Genomic DNA, 18,098 nt, shown 5'->3' on the forward strand with positions numbered 1-18,098 from the left:
TTCAACACTTCCAGGGAGGGGGCATCTACAACTTCCTTGGGCAACCTGTTCCAGTGTCTGACATTAGAATAGATGAACTGTATTAAATTGCATATCAAGGAAAATCAAAATGAGTTAGAAATTGATTAAGAGATGGAGATTAATTAACTAAGGCACAATATATCATGCTTTGGGAAGTGCATGTCATTGACAGCACCCAGTGCGTTAGAACAAGGCACAAAACAACCTGCTCTGTGAGTTTATGGAATTCATAAACTCTTTGTAAAAGAAGAAACAACAGTAGTTAGCATCATTCCCCAGGCAGCCAAGGCAACTATATCAAAATACAAAGTTTCAGATGAAATGGAGCTTCTTTGGGAAGCAAGGGACTTGTCAGCTGGAGGGGACTGGGGTGAACCTCTGGCTATTGCAGGGCTCTGTGCTGGAGCTGACATGTCTGAAGTTGCTTTTTATGATAATTAATTACTACTAACAACTTATTCAGACACCCACCAGTGGTATTTTGCCAGAGCAATAGGTATTGACTTGCTGAAACTGGTAATCCCCCAAGAAATAACAGGAGAATGGGTCACTTTATGCCCCGTTCCTGTGTTGCAATGTCTTTTATACGGATGCAACAGAATCAGAGGTGTATTAATGTACGTGTGTGTTTATGTGAAAATAATCATTCAGTCAGTAGTTGTATACACTGCATCCTGTTTGTAAAGTGATTTTTAAGGACTGCACTCTCAGCCTCTTAAAAACTGCGCTGTTACAAGAAACGACAGCTTGCCTACAGCAATTTTTTATGCAATGAGAATCTTGCCTCTTATTTTTTCCTCCGTTCCAGCTGTTTACCTTGTCACATTATTTAGTTTCCAGTGGAAACCAAAAATTTCTACTAGTACTTTAATTTACTGTGTCATTGGGGAAGGCTAAGTCCTATGTTTTTTTAATCAAAAGAAAAAAAAGTACAGGACTGGCCCAGAGCAAGATAGATATTTGGTGAGGGTTTTTTTGTCTTTTTTTAAACAATGGGGCATTTCCTTACTCATCTATGCATAACTGCAATATTTCAAGGCTACAGCTTACCCTTATTCCATATGTTGAGCTGAACTTTGATTGACCTCAACAACAGCTCTGTGCAAAGGTCAGCGAGGGTGGAAAAGTATGTTACTAAATCAAAGTCTAGTGTTTTATTTTTTTCAGTACCTCTTTTGGTGATGTGTATTCACAATTTAAAAAAATATATTCACAGTTTATTTCTGTCTGATTTTTTTTTTTTTAATAGGTGCTGAAAGAATGTATTCCATTTCTGTTTGGACACTTAAGAGACCCTAACCATAGTGACATTATTCTAAGCATACTGATAGAAATATCCAGCTATGAGCCAACAGCCTTAGCCACTTTTCTTCCCATGCTGAAAGAAATTGGGGAGACTTTTCCAAGTTTGATTGGGCAAACTGCAAAGATCTTTGGAGCTGTTGGACATATTGATGAGGTAAGTTTAAAAAAAAACAAAAGAAGTTGGTTGGTTTTGGGGTTGTTTGGTTTTTTTCCCTTTAAATTTTGTATAGATATTTATATATATTATATATACAATAAATACATCTAAGTATTCCTTTCTTCATGAGTAACCAGTCTGCCCTACCAGAACATATTCCTGGCCATAAGACTACGATAGATTTATACTGTAATACCAGTATGGTGAGGAGAGCAAGTACTACAAAAATCAGCTGTGACATTTTAGTGACTGAGACTGGCCTTCGATCTTCTAACTGAGGAACGATCACGTACTAAAGGGTCTCTGGAGAAATGGGGTTTAGGGTAGTGGGAAAGAAAGAAACTTTCTCAAAGAGATTAAGGAGCATGAAAAGATAAATATTTAAATTCTCATAACTGTAAAGATAAATATATATATTATTATTATTATTTACTGTGTATCTGGTCTGTGCACATATACTTTCTGTTTATATTAATTGTCTTTTTATGAAATGGCTAAACCTCCTGTTTGATAAAATTACACAATTGTTGTTATTCCAGGGATTTAGCTGAGTTAGTTTGCAGTGTGCCTAAATGTGAAATGAAAGGCAGGGGAAAAAGAAAAACATATTTTGCAGACTCTTTGTATGATATCATATTTTAGATGCATATAGCCTTCAGGAATGTGGTAATTATGCCGTGAAATATGAACTTCCTCGTGTAGAGTAATCCAGAGATTTTGGCTTTGTAGCCATGGTTAACAAATGTCTTTAGAATGAAAATGGTCAGTGGTGATGCTGGGCTCATCTCATCACAGGAACATCCTGGTTTGGGATCTGACCCAATGGGGACATTATGCTGAAAAAGGATTTATAGCAACAAACTACTAAAAATGATGGTGGTTTCATGGCAGTGTAATGAACTTGCACTGAAGTTTTTTGCTTTAGTTATAACCGTGCAGTCTGGATGTGGGAGCGGTGTTCACCTAATCCAGGTGGCAGGAACAGACCCAAACACATGGTGTGCCCAGAAACCATCAGGATAACAATTGTATCCTGGGCCACATGGAGAGCAGCGTGGGCAGCAGGTCGAGGGAGGGGTTCTGAGGGGTCTCTCACGTAGTTTTGAGTGTGTGTTGGCTGGGTGACGGTGTCTGATCGCTGTGGGTACAGCACAGGAAGACACTACAGTTGCTATTTCTACTGATCTTGAGTTTTATATTCGTTTAAAAGGCAATTTATCTTGCAAGAAACAAAAATGCATTTGGTTTGGCTTTGTAAATCCTATTTCTGTTGCGGGAGGCAGGTGAGGAGAAGCCAAATTCACATTGAAGTCTGTGAGCCAAATGAAGTTTGTTGTTCCCTCCTTGTTTACTTCCATCACCCCAGCAAGATTTACCTTTCTAAGAACTGCAGCTGACCACGCTGAATTCTTCATTTAGTGCTTCAGAGTCTACATCTCCTAGCAGCTTTACAGCTTAGAACTAGCTGATCCTCAAATGAGCACAGCTGGGGTCAGAACTGAAGGATTTAATTTGGATTCTGTATTTTAGCCCATTGAACCAGCTCTTCCCATGTGAGTGTGTCTGAGCCCCTTTTCTGCCATATTCTGCTTCTTAAAACAGACTGAATTTATTTTACCTTTTGTTGTTTTTATTGTTTTACACCAAGAACAAGCAAGGAATCAACTGGACTTAATATTTCATATATTGTTGTAAATCATAGACTACAGTTAAGTTTACTAAGAAATTATTTGAAGACTATTTTCTCCTTATATTATTTCATCTGTTGGTTTGTGTGGTGAATACACATATCTACCGAGTGTTACACAGGCAGCCTGGGCAAGCCTGCATTGAAACATCTCCAGTCTCTTTCTTCTAAGTGTCAAGGAACTGGCATTATGTCCTGTGTCATATGTTTTATTTTTCTAAGAAGCTGCCAGCTGCTGACTTAGCAGCAGACCACATTCCAGCGAGCTCTGCGTGTCTGCAGGGATGGCACGCTTTGCATCTGCTTGCTGTGGGCCCTGTGTTAGTGACATCCCAGAGACCTTTCACTAGATACTCAAAACCATTGATCAAAGCAACATGCAAAGGGTGGCAGAGGTGAACTTTCTAACAATGAATGGCTCCTTTTCTCTCCTCGGGAAGAATTTCTCCCTCACATCTCATCTCCATCTCCCCTCTGCCACTTTCAAGCCATCACCCTTTGTTCTGTCACTCCCTGCCCTTGGTCAAAGTCCCTCCCCAGCCTTCCTGGAGCCCCTTCAGATACTGGGAGGCTTCTAGAAGGAAGCCTAGAAGGCTTCTCTTCCCTGGAGCCTTCTCTTCTCCAGGCTGAACAGCCCCAACTCTCTCAGCCTGTCCTCACAGCAGAGCTGCTCCAGCCCTCTGAGCATCAGGCAGTTAATTTATTTAGATCAGGTCCAAGTAGAAACGTGCAAGCAGCAAAATGGTCCCTGCACACATACACACACACACACACTGCTGATGGTGTTGTCTCGCAGCCCACTGTGGCAATGCCCTCCTGAAAACCTCTGTTCTCACTTCCCCCCCTCTCCTTCTCCCTGTAACAGACCCTTGTTACAGATACACTGCTAGTTCTTAACTTATAGACATGAATCAGCATCAGCATCCCCTTCCCAACCAAGGAAAACAAGAGGGAAATGAAATGACGATGGTAGCATTGGAATTTTAGTCGTTGACATTTTATTTCACAGGGAGTCTTACTTGGGGAAAAGAGATGGCAAGGACTGAGGCTCAGCCCTTTATGGTATAGATTGCAGATATGAGCAGAAAATCCATTCTGCTGGCGTCTAGAAGCAACCTCTTGTGCTTTCACTGAGCTGCTCTCTCCACCTTGGCAGTTCAGACAGACCCCTGGAGAGATGAGAGGTTTGGCTGAAAATAGGTCCCTTTATTTTAAAGGTTGCCCCCTTGTTTATCCACACCACTGCTGTTGATGTCAGTGACAGTCTCATGGGTAAAGTTGAAATCAGAACTTGTCCCTAACCATAAATTTGTCCAAAGCAAAATACCATCTTGGGGCATAGGTCAACTGAACATTTAATTTTTTATTTTTATTTTTTTTTTTTCCTAGTAACTGTGTGTTTTGAACCAACTGGAAATCAGAGTTACTTCTGAAAGCCTCATGATCTCTTTTCGTAGTCTCTTGAGCCTGATTTTAAGATAAAACAAAATACTTTGCCACACCTCATTGCTTGTATTTTAGATCGTCACCTACTGGCAGATGTAATGCTATAAAATGCGAGGAATGCTTATGAAAAAACACATGAATACATAAAATAAGCGTTGTTAAAATCACAATGGGTTACCTGTCTCCAAATAGGCTTTCTGAAAATGTTCTTGATAAAAATTGTGGCAGGGATAACGACTGCTTTCATGTTGAGCGATTTAGCTGTAATTGTTTTGTATAGCAGTTATGTATTGTATTACTCAGCAGAGTTTATTGTTCTTTTACCTCACTCCAGGCGAGTAGCAGCATTTCAGCAGGGCTGGAGACATTCCAGCTGGATCAAAGTGACATGAAAATGGTCAAAACTTCTCTTCCAGTTATGTCTGCTGCACAGTTTGTTTAGGAAACAAAAAAAAAAAATGTGTTTTAAATGTTAATTGAGCCTGTGTTTATCTCTTGGAGGGAGGATTGTCTTCCAAATAAACTAGGAAATATGTACTAAAAAGTCAACTCTTTCAAGCCATTGAGGAAAAAAAGCTCATTCCGTCACACTGTCCCAGCCCAGACGAGGATGAGGACGTAGCTGTGGTTTTTCCCCATATGGCAGAAGGGAAACAATTTGTCTGATACTCTTTTCCCATTTATCTCTGCCATGGCACAGTGTAGCAGATCCTCTTTTGCTTGAAATAAGTTGACTTTTTCTTCAAAAAAAAAAAAAGTCTCGCTTGCAATGCTCAGGTCATGTCTGCCAAAGTCCCCTGGGTATTTTTATGGCCCAGCTGTACTCGGAATCAAACTTTCAGCAATTTTTTCTCTCCTGTTACATGGTTCCAGAAGAGAAGAGGCAATAATTGCATCCTCAAACTGCAATTGCCCTATGGTTTTGAGGATGTGTATGGCATGTGACTTCCCCTCCTTTTCTACTAGCTCTTGAGAAGAAGAGAATTCTTTGTTTTCCTGAAGTGCCTTTGCTTGTCTTTCAGCACAGGCTCTAAAAGCAAAATATCTCCCAGTTTCTGTAACAGCCTGCTGAGTACAGACTGGGTTGCACTCCGTGGAGCCATTCCCAGTTACCCCACTGGAGGATCTGATACGAGCTCCTGAGTTAATTGCTTCTTTCTCTGCTGTTTTTCCCACTTAGATGTTTTTAGGACTGTGGAACCTAATATGCTTTGGACAATTAGAACAAAACAGAAGAACCCTTCACCTTTGGGCTTTCTGCTTTAGTATGTGAATTTGTACACGTACGTACAGAAATAGTTGGAACTGGAATTGCCAAGCAGAGATGATAGAAAATATTTCCATGTTTAATATGATGATCTGAAACAGCCCCTTTAATCCTAATTCCTGGGGGATTGTGATCTCACTGATAAATTGACAAGATCACAGCCCCCCCCTGATAAATTGGTGAGGAAAACTTTGGCTACAGAGGGCATCTCAGGCTTCTGTGCGTTGGCAGTGATGGATACAGCTGCCAACCAGCGCCCTGTCGCCTGCCAGGAGATCTTGAAATGGAATCTCATGTTAAACTTCTCTTTGTTGCAGTGTTAGTCACGGGTCTGATCAGAGAGTTGCTCTGGAAGGAGAGAACCCCTGTGATTTAGGAGGTACTTTAACCTCTCGCCGTCAGCGAGAAGAGGTGCTGATAGTCCCCCCACTCCTGCCTGCTGCACCCAGCTCCTCTGCTGGTGCTGTGCCGGAGGAGTTCTCAGTCTGGGCAGCACCAGTGATGACAGGCTCTTAGGTGACACTGCTAAATATAGCAAATCAGCAACACCCAACAGGTCCAGAGAGGAAGTCGTGCTTGGGAAATGTTTTATGGTGTGAAAAATAGATATTCACTCCTGGCAAAGCAGTTGTAACAGCTAGTGGCATACGCAGAATGCGCTGCAATGGCCTGGTGACTCTGGATGATTTGCAGTTGTGGAGTGGAGAGTAACATGGACAAAGGGAAAAATCTGGAAATGAGCCCTTTAATACAGTGAGGCTGTGAGGAAGACACAAAACTGCAGTTGGCCATGGGTTGTGCAGTGCCACAAACCAAGGCAGGCCTGAGCCGTGAGGTCTGTTGAGCTGAGGTCTGCTGGCAGGTTCCAACACGTCTGTGTCTGTGCTAATGCCTCTGCCAGCTCAGAGTGCACCAGACTGGGCACAGACATGAGGGAAGACCCTGGGGGAGAAGACCCTGTGAACTGGAGCAGCGTGTGTGAGTGCTTGGCCACTTGTGAGAGAGTTTGCCTGCCACAAACAGCACAGAATAAAGCAAAAAAAGGGCACGGGAACTGGGTGTAGGGAGGTGAAGTACTTGGCCAAGCTCATAAGGCTCATCAAAGATGAGAGGGGAGCTGGGTCTGCTGGTGGTGCTCTGGATCGCTGAGCCAGGCTGATCTACCACCCTAGAACAACGCAGGACCCATCAAAGAGGCTTTAGGGACTCTGGCTCTAGGTTTGAGGAGGAGACAAGGTGTACTGAAGTCAGGTGGGGGTAGGTAATACCAAGAGGAGTAAATATAAAATCAATAGTAGACAAAAATAAACTCTGCGTTTGATGCAGCTGCCTCTTTGTTAGTTGTCATGGGGTATCTGCTGTTCCCCAATGACAAACCTCCTTTGCACAAGCAAATAATGAATGAATTTTTTTAAAAACAGTGTTTATCTCCTCGTGTTGTCTAGGAGCAAGCCAGAATATGCCTGATGTATTTGGTGAACCAGCTGGCCAACATGGAGCACTCATTTCACCATATTCTTTTGCTAGAAATTAAGAGTCTCACTGACACCTTCTCGAGCATCTTGGGCACCCAGAGCAGAGATATCTACCGCATGAGCAACAGCTTCTCTGCCATAGCCAAGCTCCTTGTCCGACAGCTGGAGAACGACAACGTGTCTGCAGCCAGGTAAAGCTACGTTTTGTACGATGAATCCACAGCCATCTCTGTAGCTGTGTGAGGCAGCGTAAGTTCATGTTAATGTCCTGGTGTGGACCTGAGCCAGAGCTGGTTTCTTTTCAACAGCTGGAACAGCGCTGGGGTTTGGGTTCAGCTGGGATTTGGGATGAAAAGAATTTTGATCACAGACCAATGCTTTAATTTTCTCACTAGAAGTCAAAGGACTTTGTGTTTTGCTGGTCTACAGGAGCAAGGTCTAGAGGGAGCGAGGAATATTGCAGTGGATCAGCTCCATGGGCATTGGGCTCTGCCAAGGGGCTGTTCCATCTCCTGTCCCCCATGGGCAGGAGATCCATGAGGGGCTCTTCCTCTCTTGCTCTCTCTGGCTTTGGCTCGGGCTCTGGCTCTCCCGGGATTGCGGTTTCGGGTCGGGATTGTGGCTCCTGCGGGATCGTGATCTGGGAACAGGCCGGGCTTGGTGGGTGGGTGGTGAGCAATGGCACTGGGTGTCACTCATTTGCACATTTTATTCCTATTATTATAATTATTATCATAATTATTTTAATATCATTATTATTTGAAATTTTATTTCCCTTATTAAATGGTTCTTCTCTCACCCTACGAGTCTCCTTACCCTTGCCCCCCAATTCTCTCCCCTGTCCCCTGGGTAGGGGGGAAGTGAGTGAGTGGCTGGGTTTGGCTGCCAGCCTAGTGCAACCACCACAATTAAATATATTCAAGTTGTGATGAATGAACAATCAGCTGAAAGTAAGATGTACTGCAGTTCCTATAAGTTGCTGTATTGCTATTTTCAAATTGATCTTGTTATCCCTCTTGTATCATTCCAGTAGATACTCCCTCAGCCATTGGGATGTGTAATTTATAGGGTCAGATAAACGTACAAAATAGTTTACAGACACCTGATGAGCACCATCCCTACTTGTAGAAATAACTAGAGGTAGGTATTTTCAGTGCAAACATAAGGATGATTGACATTAAAGTAGAAATTTGTAATTAAAGGGTGGCAGTAAGAGCTGTAGGTGCACCACAGACACCAGCTTCGTGCTACCGGACAGAAAGACCTCTGAACATCACGGAACAGAAATTGCATCCTTTAGCACTGAAGAATAAAGAAACTGTTCAAGTTTTAGCACTTAAGGAATAGGAAGCAAGCTGTATCTCAGATAAGTAGACTGAGGCAATCTCAAAAGCTTCAGTTAAAAATAAATCAGGGAAGGCAGGCTACAGAATTATCCTGGGGTTTATTCTAGAAGATAACCACTGAAGCTGGTGAGAACAATGAGTGGCATAGCTCCCTAATAAAGGTTTGCTAAAAAAGTCTGAAAAAAATTTCCTCAAGCTTGTGTAAAAAGATGTTCTGCTCACTCAGCTTCTTCTAAATGTGTATCCTAAGGTTAAAGCATTGGGAGCGTTGCTGCATTCATCACAGTAAGAATATAAGTGTTACTTTAATATATGGTGGTAGTCACTTTTAATTAGGGAGGGACTTATGATTAGCATTGTGTATACTGAAATAGGTCGAGAGTGCACAAAGGAATAGTAATTCTGTGATAAAATTTAACACAGATGTCAGAAAACTCGTAACCATGAAGGATAGCTTTGGAGACAGACTTGTAGAGTTGGAGCCAAAACATTGAGGTCATTCGAGAAGCAATTAATTGGTATCCTGGAGAGAGTTAAAAATGAAAAAGGAGAGGAATCCTGATACAGGCTGTGAGAAACATCTGAACTTCACCTGGTGGCAGAAAGCTCTGCTGAAACTGAGCCCTCGGCTCTTATTTTATGAAAAGTTTAATTGAAGATAGTGAAAAAGCCTAAGTGGAGATAACCAAGTGAGCACGAAATGACATATGCATTCGCCAAACTAGTCAAGCTCAGCTGTGAAGACCAGCATGGCAGATGTCACTTAGTGAGGGGGGGACCAGAAGGATGTCATGTCTTCTGGGAACTGCAGTGAAGCAGGAGAGGAGTTGAGGCTTCAGGAACAAAGCATAATAATTATTCACACAGCCCATCGTGTTCCCTTGATTTATGGGAGAAAAATTACTTTATTTATTAAAACCTTGTAATATTCCTATTCCTTATTATCTTCCATGCTTAACATTTATCTCTAGAGCTGATAAAAACCAGTAAAAAAAAACAAGAAGAGGTTTTCATGAAAATGTTGTTGCTGCATTTCTCTCTAAAATTCCTCTTTAAGGACGTGCTTTGAGGAGTAGAAGCTTCTTCATCTGCACGAGTGTGGTTACAGATGTAAAATAGTGTTTGGGTGGAGAGTCTAAGGAGGAGAAGTGAGGAAGCTAATATTTTTCAGTGGATTTTTCAGAAAACATCTTTATTTTCCTTCAGGAAAAACCCTCTAGTGATTATACTGAGCATGAAAGGAAAAGACTTTGGTTGTTTGCTCCTTTAAGTTGCATTTGCTTCTGAGTTTGAACGCAGCCACGCATATGAGTGAATGAAACTGGAACTGCTGTCTCTGGAATAGGAAAGGTACTGTGGGGCCAGAGAGGTGGACTCTGAAGGGGGATGTGTAGGGGCAGACGATGGAAAATGAACCCACCTTATCCCAGAGCTGCAGTGGAACTGCTCAGAGTTTAATCTGGTTTAAGGATGGCAGAGTTTGGCCTTATGGCTGCGGTGGAAGGAACTGAAAATAGACATTCCTCTGCACTGTTTGTTTTGTTGTTATCAGATTTTAACATTTCTGTGGATAAATTAGTGGTTTTATGAGACAGGACAGTCCCTGGGATACAGCTGGGCTTGCCACAGGGCAGCTGTGAGTGTAGACAGAAATGATGGGAGCAAAAACCTGTTCCTGTTGCTCCTCTGGGTAAGGAACAGTGTCCTGGGACATGTCTGGCTACAGCGTTCTTGGGCCTGGACCCTTTCAAACAAACCTTCTGAAATTATTCCTTATTCTCCATCTACTGCCTGATTTAATTTTTTTTTTTTAGATTTTAGTTTTTCCTGCTTCATCTCCCTTAATCCTCTGTGACCCTGGTTCCCTGTACACTCGCAGGTGCCGTTGTTTTATCACCTCAACGTGGCTATGAGATCAGAGCAAAACACTGATTTTTGACAATTACAATTTTTAGGTATTCTTTGGGTTTACATCTTGGGCCTGAATCAAGCAGAGTATCAGCTAGACCAGACAAGAACAAGTATGAAGCAGCAGTTAAGGCTAAAATGAGAGTTCTCCACCTATTTGAGTTTTTTCTGACTTGTCCAAGCTTAAAAGGGACCAGTTTGGATGTCAAAATGGAAATACCCTCCGAGCTCCAGAGGAGTTACTGAGCTGCAGTGTTTTTTAAAGAGAACAATCCAGAATATTTATGCTGGGAAAGGAAAACAGGATTTTAAAATGTGTGGCTGGATTATAACCATTCCTTCCAGAATCATGTGTTTACATAAGAAAGAAACTGATTTCTTCAGAGCGATGCTTGGCTTGGAGTTGTTTGACACAGGGAATTTTACATGCAGTTAGTGGAGAGTATAATTCAAACCAGGCGATGCTCTGTTGCCCCTTTACTGTCACAGAACTGCAAGTTATTTGGCCTCAGAGGTGCTTTGTGAGAACACATACTGAGATTTAATGGACTGATCCAACCTAGGAGTATAGCCTGGTCAATTAAAAGAAGGCAAGAAGGGAAAGAGAAAATTTAATGACTCTTCCAAGCCCTTGTTCTGGGTAAGAACTGAGCATAACAGGCTCCACCAGTGCTACTTGTTTGAGATGGCCATCACTAGCCACCACTTGCCTTCTTCAAACAGAATCCCAGAATGGCCTGGATGGGAAAAGCCCTTTAAGCTCATCGAGTCCAACCATGAACCCAACACTGACAAGTCCCCTATGACTAACCCATGTCCCTCAGCACTATGTCTACACGACTCTTCAATCCCTCCAGGGATGGGGACTCCACCACTGCCCTGGCCAACCCCTTCCAATGCCTCACAACCCTTTCAGCAAAGAAATTCTTCCTCACATCCCATCTCAACTGCCCTGGCCACAACTGGAGCCCATTTCCTCTTGTCCTGTCCCTTGGGCCTTGGTTGGACAGACCCATCCCACCTCTCTCCACCCTCCTCCAAGGGACTTGCACAGAGCCACAAGGTCTCCCCTCAGCCTCCTTTTCTCCAGGCTCAACACCCCCAGTTCCCTCAGCTGGGAACTCAGCACACTTGTGCTCCAGACCCTTCATTGGTCATATTTGAGGTGATTATGTCTGTACATTGATGAACCAGAAGGACCCAAACTTCATCCATTTGTGGTGCCTCCGTGCACACAGAGTTGGCGCCCTGGAAGCAATCCCATCTCAAGTGTATTTTCAGCCATTTCTATTTGTGTAGCTCTTCTTCCTATTTTAAGCACCTGACTGGTGATGTTGATAATGGTGCTGGTGGTATGGAGAGATGCTCTTCAAATTGATGTGTATCATTCTTGACTTACTGACCTGTCTATATGGATCTCTTTGTACAGAGACTTTCAAAGCAGTGAAATGATGAGCAGCATAACTGTCTTTGCCAGCCAGACCCTTATGATTTCTCCCTAGGTTTGTGCATCCTTTTCCTCTCAAAAACAGCCTGAGCTTTGGTGTAAGCTGATCCTGCTCCAGCAACCTCAGCAATGTCCCAAATGCCTTTTGCCAAGATTTCAAACAATAGTTTATTTTACTGTTGCTGGAAGGGGAGGCCAGCAGGAAGTCCTGCCAGGCGTCCCGTTGGGCGTGGGGTGGAGGCTTCATTGAACATTTCCCTTGGGGTACGTGATTTTGGCTTCTTGGGAATCGATGTGAGCACAAAGTGGGTACACGTGAGAGCGAGTGGTCCCCTGGGGACGTGCCCAGGGATGAGTGCTCTGCCTCCCTCCCACAGTCACTCTGAGATCCTGGGCACCCACAGGGTCAAAGCTGAGGTGGAGGTGTGAGGAGCAGCAGGCAGTGGTGAGCCCTGCACGCACTTACTCCTGCTTTACGTGTGGCGAGTAGGATTCACTCGTGTGTTTCTTTAGCAGAAGCGTTTTCTTGCATTTCCTTCAGCAACCCAGCAGAGCTCAACAGGAGAATGCTGGACAAAAAAAATTGCTGTTAGAAAAGGCCATTTTTATTTCCAAACATCACTGAGGCTTGTTGGCTTAGGTCTGTCATTCAGAAACCCCATCAGTCCATCAATCCCCTCTCTGTAGCCACAGGGTTTTCTATGTATATATGTACCTAAGAGGTGATTTTCTTGGTGCTTAGTTCTCACAATGGGAGCAGTGTTGAGAGTTATGTTGGAGTGACAGCTTTCTAATAAATTAAATCTTGTCTCACATCTCCAGAAAGATTTGTTAGTAAAGGTCAGACCAAGGTTCTTTATTACAAAAGAATATTTTTATTTTTTTTTTCCAAAGTGTTCTGCAGTATTAATATATTATGAGATCTTGCCTAAACCAAAAACAAAACAAGACAAAACTTGCCAACTCCCCTGGGAAATATCCTGAACTGCTTTTATCAAAACAAATGGAAAAGTGCATTTTGTGATGCAGTATTTATGGTATTTTTTTTTTTAAACATGCTTTGTTTCTACAATTGGTAATTTGCAGTATTTGGGAGTTTTTAATAGGCTTCCCGACAGTGAGCATGACTTGGTAAGACTCTGCTGCTTTGAAACTGCTGTGTTAAAACTCTCATTTGTGGTGTAACATATCCATATTTTGCAGATTTAGCTATTCAGATGTTTTTTTATCAGGGGAAAAAAACCAAAACAAAACAACAAACCACAAAACAACAAAGAAATGCTTAGAAGGAAAATGAGCTTAGTTTAGAGCTGTGGGTCAAGTTTAAAAAGTAAATACTGTCAAATAGCCCTTAATTCTCTAAGAGATTTCTGATTGTCTTGGTGCTGCCTTCATGGTTTCTTGATCTAGTTACTCCATAGTTGCAGGAGAAAGATGGGAACAAATAAATCCCCAGCAGAAGGCACCTCCCTGAAGAAGAGGGGAAGGAACAGGAATGTTTTTGCCACAGGCTGCTGTTGTTCTCCTGGGAAATTCAGTCCTGGTGCTGGTCAAGCGGCATCTTCAAGGGAGAGTGTGGCTACCCAAGGTTTAGGTTTCTGGCAAATGGCCCAGTGTTTGGAGGATCTGAGTCTCAGAATCCCAAAATCCCAGAATGGCCTGGAAAAGCCCATCGAGCTCATTGAGTCCAACCATGAACCCAACACTGACAAGTCCCCTATGGCTAACCCATGTCCCTCAGCACTGTGTCTACACGACTCTTCAATCCCTCCAGGGATGGGGACTCCACCACTGCCCTGGGCAACCCCTTCCAATGCCTCAGAACCCTTTCAGCAAAGAAATTCTTCCTCACATCCCATCTCAACTGCCCTTGGTGCAATTTGAGGCCATCTTGTCCTGGCCACGGGTTGTGAGCTCTGTAGGAACCCAACAAACTCAGTTCTCCAGAGCCTTGTTTTGGGGAATCCAGCACTTAGACTAAAAACCTTAATCTAGGAAACGTGGTGTTTGGAATGGAAATGGCTGCACTTGGGGTAGGGTTTGACATCGGGGTACCTCCCTGTGTCCTGGTTTGGGTGGTGGGTCTTTCCTTCTGGGACCCTTCTGCAGAGGGTCTCTGCTGTGCCCCAAGGCTTTGGCTAGTAGGGATTGCTGCCCTTGCAGCAGCACGGCTGGGTCTCCAATGTTTTTCATTGGTCAGTGGATATTTTAATCATTAGAAAGCAAATTTTTACCAGCAGTATATTTGACAACAGATTTCTTTTTGTCTTTTTAGATGAAAAGCATCACTCCCATTTATTTTAAAGTTACCTTTGAATTTTGCATTAAAAGGTTGCGTATTCCGAGACTAACATAACAATCACATTTAAAATAAAGCAGCTTGTCCTGCAGTCCTACATGTTCATTTTATCTCTTCATTCTCTCTTTCTCCTTTGGTGAACTTCAGGCACATTGCTTAGAACTCTTCCTCAGCCTGTTTCTACCCATGTGCCGAGTTTTAAAATCTATTTTTCTTACTCAGAATATGATAATTTGGTAGGAACTGCATGTACTTTCATCAAACCTTTAAAACCACAGACTTCTGTAAACTCTGCAATTAGCTCAACTTTTGGCTTGGGACACTAATGGAATCGGTTGCTGTTTAGCAAGCTTGAGAGAATGGTTTCAGTTCAGTCGAAAAGCTTTTTGCTGTGGGACTATCGGGGGAGGAATTGGGTTTTGCTTATGCAGACACAGCACGTGCAGTTTGTGATCCAGTGTTGTCAGAGATGGGCGATGTCCCTGATACATCTGACAGGGACATTGATCTACAAGATGTTTCTGAAAATGATTAATCAACCTCTAAGGGAATCTCTGTTGAAACGTAATTATTTTACCAGATACATAATACGGGTCAGGGGCAGAAATGCAGTGTCAGCATCACTGTGAACACAGCGTGCCAGAGTTAAATCTCTGCTTTCTTCTTCCTCAGGATGGAAAACGATACTGCAACAGAATCTCCTGTACCACTGGGTGATTTAAAATCCGTTATGAATGGAAATGAAGAAGATGAAAAGCTTCAAGTTAAAATACAGGCTTTTGAAGAGAAAATAAACATCGACAACAGTACCCCCGGCTCAGTGCGGAGATACAGTTTAGGCCAGGTCTCTAAAGAAGAAAGGAAGGATATGAGATTTAACAGGTATGGCTCTCTAAAATGTGTGAGTGGTTTTCATTAATATCAGTTTTGTAATAAAACTTTATCCAATAAATATTTCAATATTCCTCACCCCCTGAGATCTTGCGCTTGTAGACCAGCAAAACACAAAGTCCTTTGACTTCCTGCAACAATTGAAAACATCAGTATGTTCTCAGTGTTTCTCTCCTAACAAATCCCAGCTGAACCCAAACCCCAGCGCTGTTCTGGCTGCTGAAAAGAACCAGCTCTGGCCCAGCTCATACCAGGACACCTTCTTATTCTTATGCAGGCTTAACTCTATCTTCGGTATTTAGGAGTGGGGCAATGAAGAGCTTGAGGCTGAATCTTAGTTCAGTTAAATGGCTGCTGGATGGCATTTTTATAATGTGATCAATAAAGCATATTCTCCAGTCCTGGGGTGATAAGTCTCTTGCAGACAGGTTGACTAGCTTCCTCCATGGCACGCAGATGTTGTGATTTATGGTTATTATTGAGTTTCATTTGCTTATTAAAGCTGTGGCTTGAATTTTGCTTTTGAAATGCACATTTACCAGCAGATACTTAGGTCTGGCTCAGTGAGCCCCACACTCAGCTCTCTGAACCAGCAAGGTAACTGGGAAGAACACGTGTTCAAGTGATTTTTATGTCTCACCTGTATTCCATAACATTCTTCCTTTCCTTAATCACTTTCCAGGTCCAAAAGCCTGGCTTTGCACGCAGTCCGCATGAAGGGGGTAAACTCAGAGGGTGGACAGGACGAGGAGAACGAGGAGATAACTGCTGGTATCTCCTTCACCGAGATCTACATCAGCCAAGAAAATGACAAAGTGCCTTTTGGTGTTGACACTGAAGCCATGCAACTGGGAAATTCTTTGGTTTCACACCAAAGTATCGATTACACAGAATCAGCAAGTTCACCAGAATCTACTAAAGAGAAGGCTCTGGAAGGAAATGCAGAGGCAGTGACGAGCCCTGTGGAATACCAGGACAAGCTCTACTTGCACCTGAAGGAAAACCTGGGTAAAGTGAAAGCATATGTCACAGAGATGGGGAGGAGAATTCCTATCCCTGATCAGTGTGTTATTGAAGGTAAGAGGTCTGAGCCTTTCCTATTATGAGAACTTTAAAACCACGCTGAAAATCCTCTCAGGGTTCAAGCAAAAGGGTAGCAAGGTTCCTCTAGCACAGAGCTCATGGATGGGGAGGAACCTTATTGTTATGAAACTGCATCATTCACAAATTGGCATGTTTTGGAATCTTCCAGGACTACTGTTGTTGTTGTTTTCCATCGGGGATATAGCGCAGCCCTCACCTGGCCAGACTCCCATGGAGGTCAGTGTGAGGATTGCCCTTTGGTTGTCACAGGGAATGAACCCCGAGCTCTCTGGACAAGGGCAGGACCTGTCACACTGAGCTGAAGAGATGTGGCTGTTGGCTGGGGCTGGCAATTCCCTGGGCACGTCTGCAGGGCAAGCAGGCAAGGGGAATGTCAGCCAGCTCCAGGCTGTGAGTTCTGGAGCTGTGTTCACAGTCATGGACTGTTGAGTGCATGTGCCATGGGCCAGACTTGGCCATGCAGGTGTGTGGATAAGCATGTGCTCGTATTTAAACCTCCCTCTTGGCCTGCTGGGTTGGGCTGGAGCAGATCTGTGTCTCCTTCCTCATCATCATGATATTATTAAATCAATTGACTTACAAGATACACCAGAAACGAAGCAGGTCGAGACACTCAGGTCAGCACACTGAAGCTCCTTGAAGGCACAGCAGAATGAGATCCCCAGTGCTTTGGGTTGGGTTGGATCCTGTCTCACCACTTCCCTGGGGCTGTTTAATGTTTTCTGCTCTCATCAAGGGTGGGTATTTGTTTTCAAGTATAAGAAAGCTGGTTTTGTGAGACCCAGGGGGAGATGGGTGATACATCATGAGGTGGCTCTTTGATGCTCCTCTTTGAAGCAGATACTTTAGGTTGGTTGTGAGGCTCTTGCTTACACTGGGCAGCAGTGGCAGCAGTCACGTCCTTTAACGTGAATTTGTGTGGATCCACTTGCTGGTGGCTGTGAGCTATTTACAGCTCAACCCTTCCATAGGCCACATTTATTCCAAGGAGTAGCTGATTCAGTAAATTAAATTTATTTGCAGTCACTTAAAACATCATCTGTTAATACTGTGTCACTTCAGGTCCATCAGATATCAGCTTTTGTTGATAAAAATGTTTATTTTTTCAGTGCTGAAGAAGTTGCAAAGCAGTTTCCATTCAGAAAAGGGATATAACTATATATTTTAAAAGTTTATGCTTCTGAAGAATTTCCTAAATATCTTAAATTCCAAATTTACTATTAGAAATAGATATTTGGTAGAATAAATGATAATACTTCCTAAATTTCCAGAGAGTGAATTTCCAGAAACATGAGAGTGAACAATCTGGAACTGAATGCTATGACCTTGCATTAATCAAATACAATACGCTGAATATTTTAAAATGTATTTCTCAGTTTCCTTTCTGAAATACCTATTATGATATGTTCTAAGCATGTGACTGTTTCTAAATGCATTCAAAGTATTGTAATTTCCTGAAAATCCTCAACTAGCATTCTTAGGGAAATTCCTTGGGTAGGGCCACATGTGCAGAACAAGGAGATTTATGTGACTCATTCTAAATCGGTTGAAGAAATTCAGCCTGGCTCACGTCGCAGGGGACAGCTTTGTTAACGTTTCAGATATTACAGGAACCATTCCATCAAAAACCTTGTAGTTATTGGACTTCTGTGATTCCCCCACGCTATAAAGGTCCATTCAAATGGATCTGCTTTACTTTGCAAATAAGATTATTAGAAAATAATAAGAAAATGTTGGAAAATATT

General features: G+C 42.8%; 1 protein-coding gene across 1 annotated transcript in view; it reads left to right on the forward strand.

Annotated features, from left to right (window-relative positions):
* VEPH1 (ventricular zone expressed PH domain containing 1) overlaps nt 1–16,326 on the forward strand; it is a gene marked incomplete at its 3' end in the record, with an annotated part of 37,957 nt that extends 21,631 nt beyond the window's left edge. Inside the window, exons 5-8 of the mRNA XM_010168888.1 lie at nt 1,271–1,480; nt 7,329–7,549; nt 15,031–15,240; nt 15,932–16,326. Of these exons, the coding sequence (XP_010167190.1) occupies nt 1,271–1,480; nt 7,329–7,549; nt 15,031–15,240; nt 15,932–16,326 (1,036 nt within the window). The remainder of the gene's footprint in view (nt 1–1,270; nt 1,481–7,328; nt 7,550–15,030; nt 15,241–15,931) is intronic.
* Between the last annotated feature and the right edge of the window lie 1,772 nt (nt 16,327–18,098).

The sequence above is a fragment of the Antrostomus carolinensis genome, unplaced genomic scaffold, assembly GCF_000700745.2.
Source record: "Antrostomus carolinensis isolate BGI_N321 unplaced genomic scaffold, ASM70074v2 scaffold8105, whole genome shotgun sequence".
Taxonomy (NCBI): domain Eukaryota; kingdom Metazoa; phylum Chordata; class Aves; order Caprimulgiformes; family Caprimulgidae; genus Antrostomus; species Antrostomus carolinensis.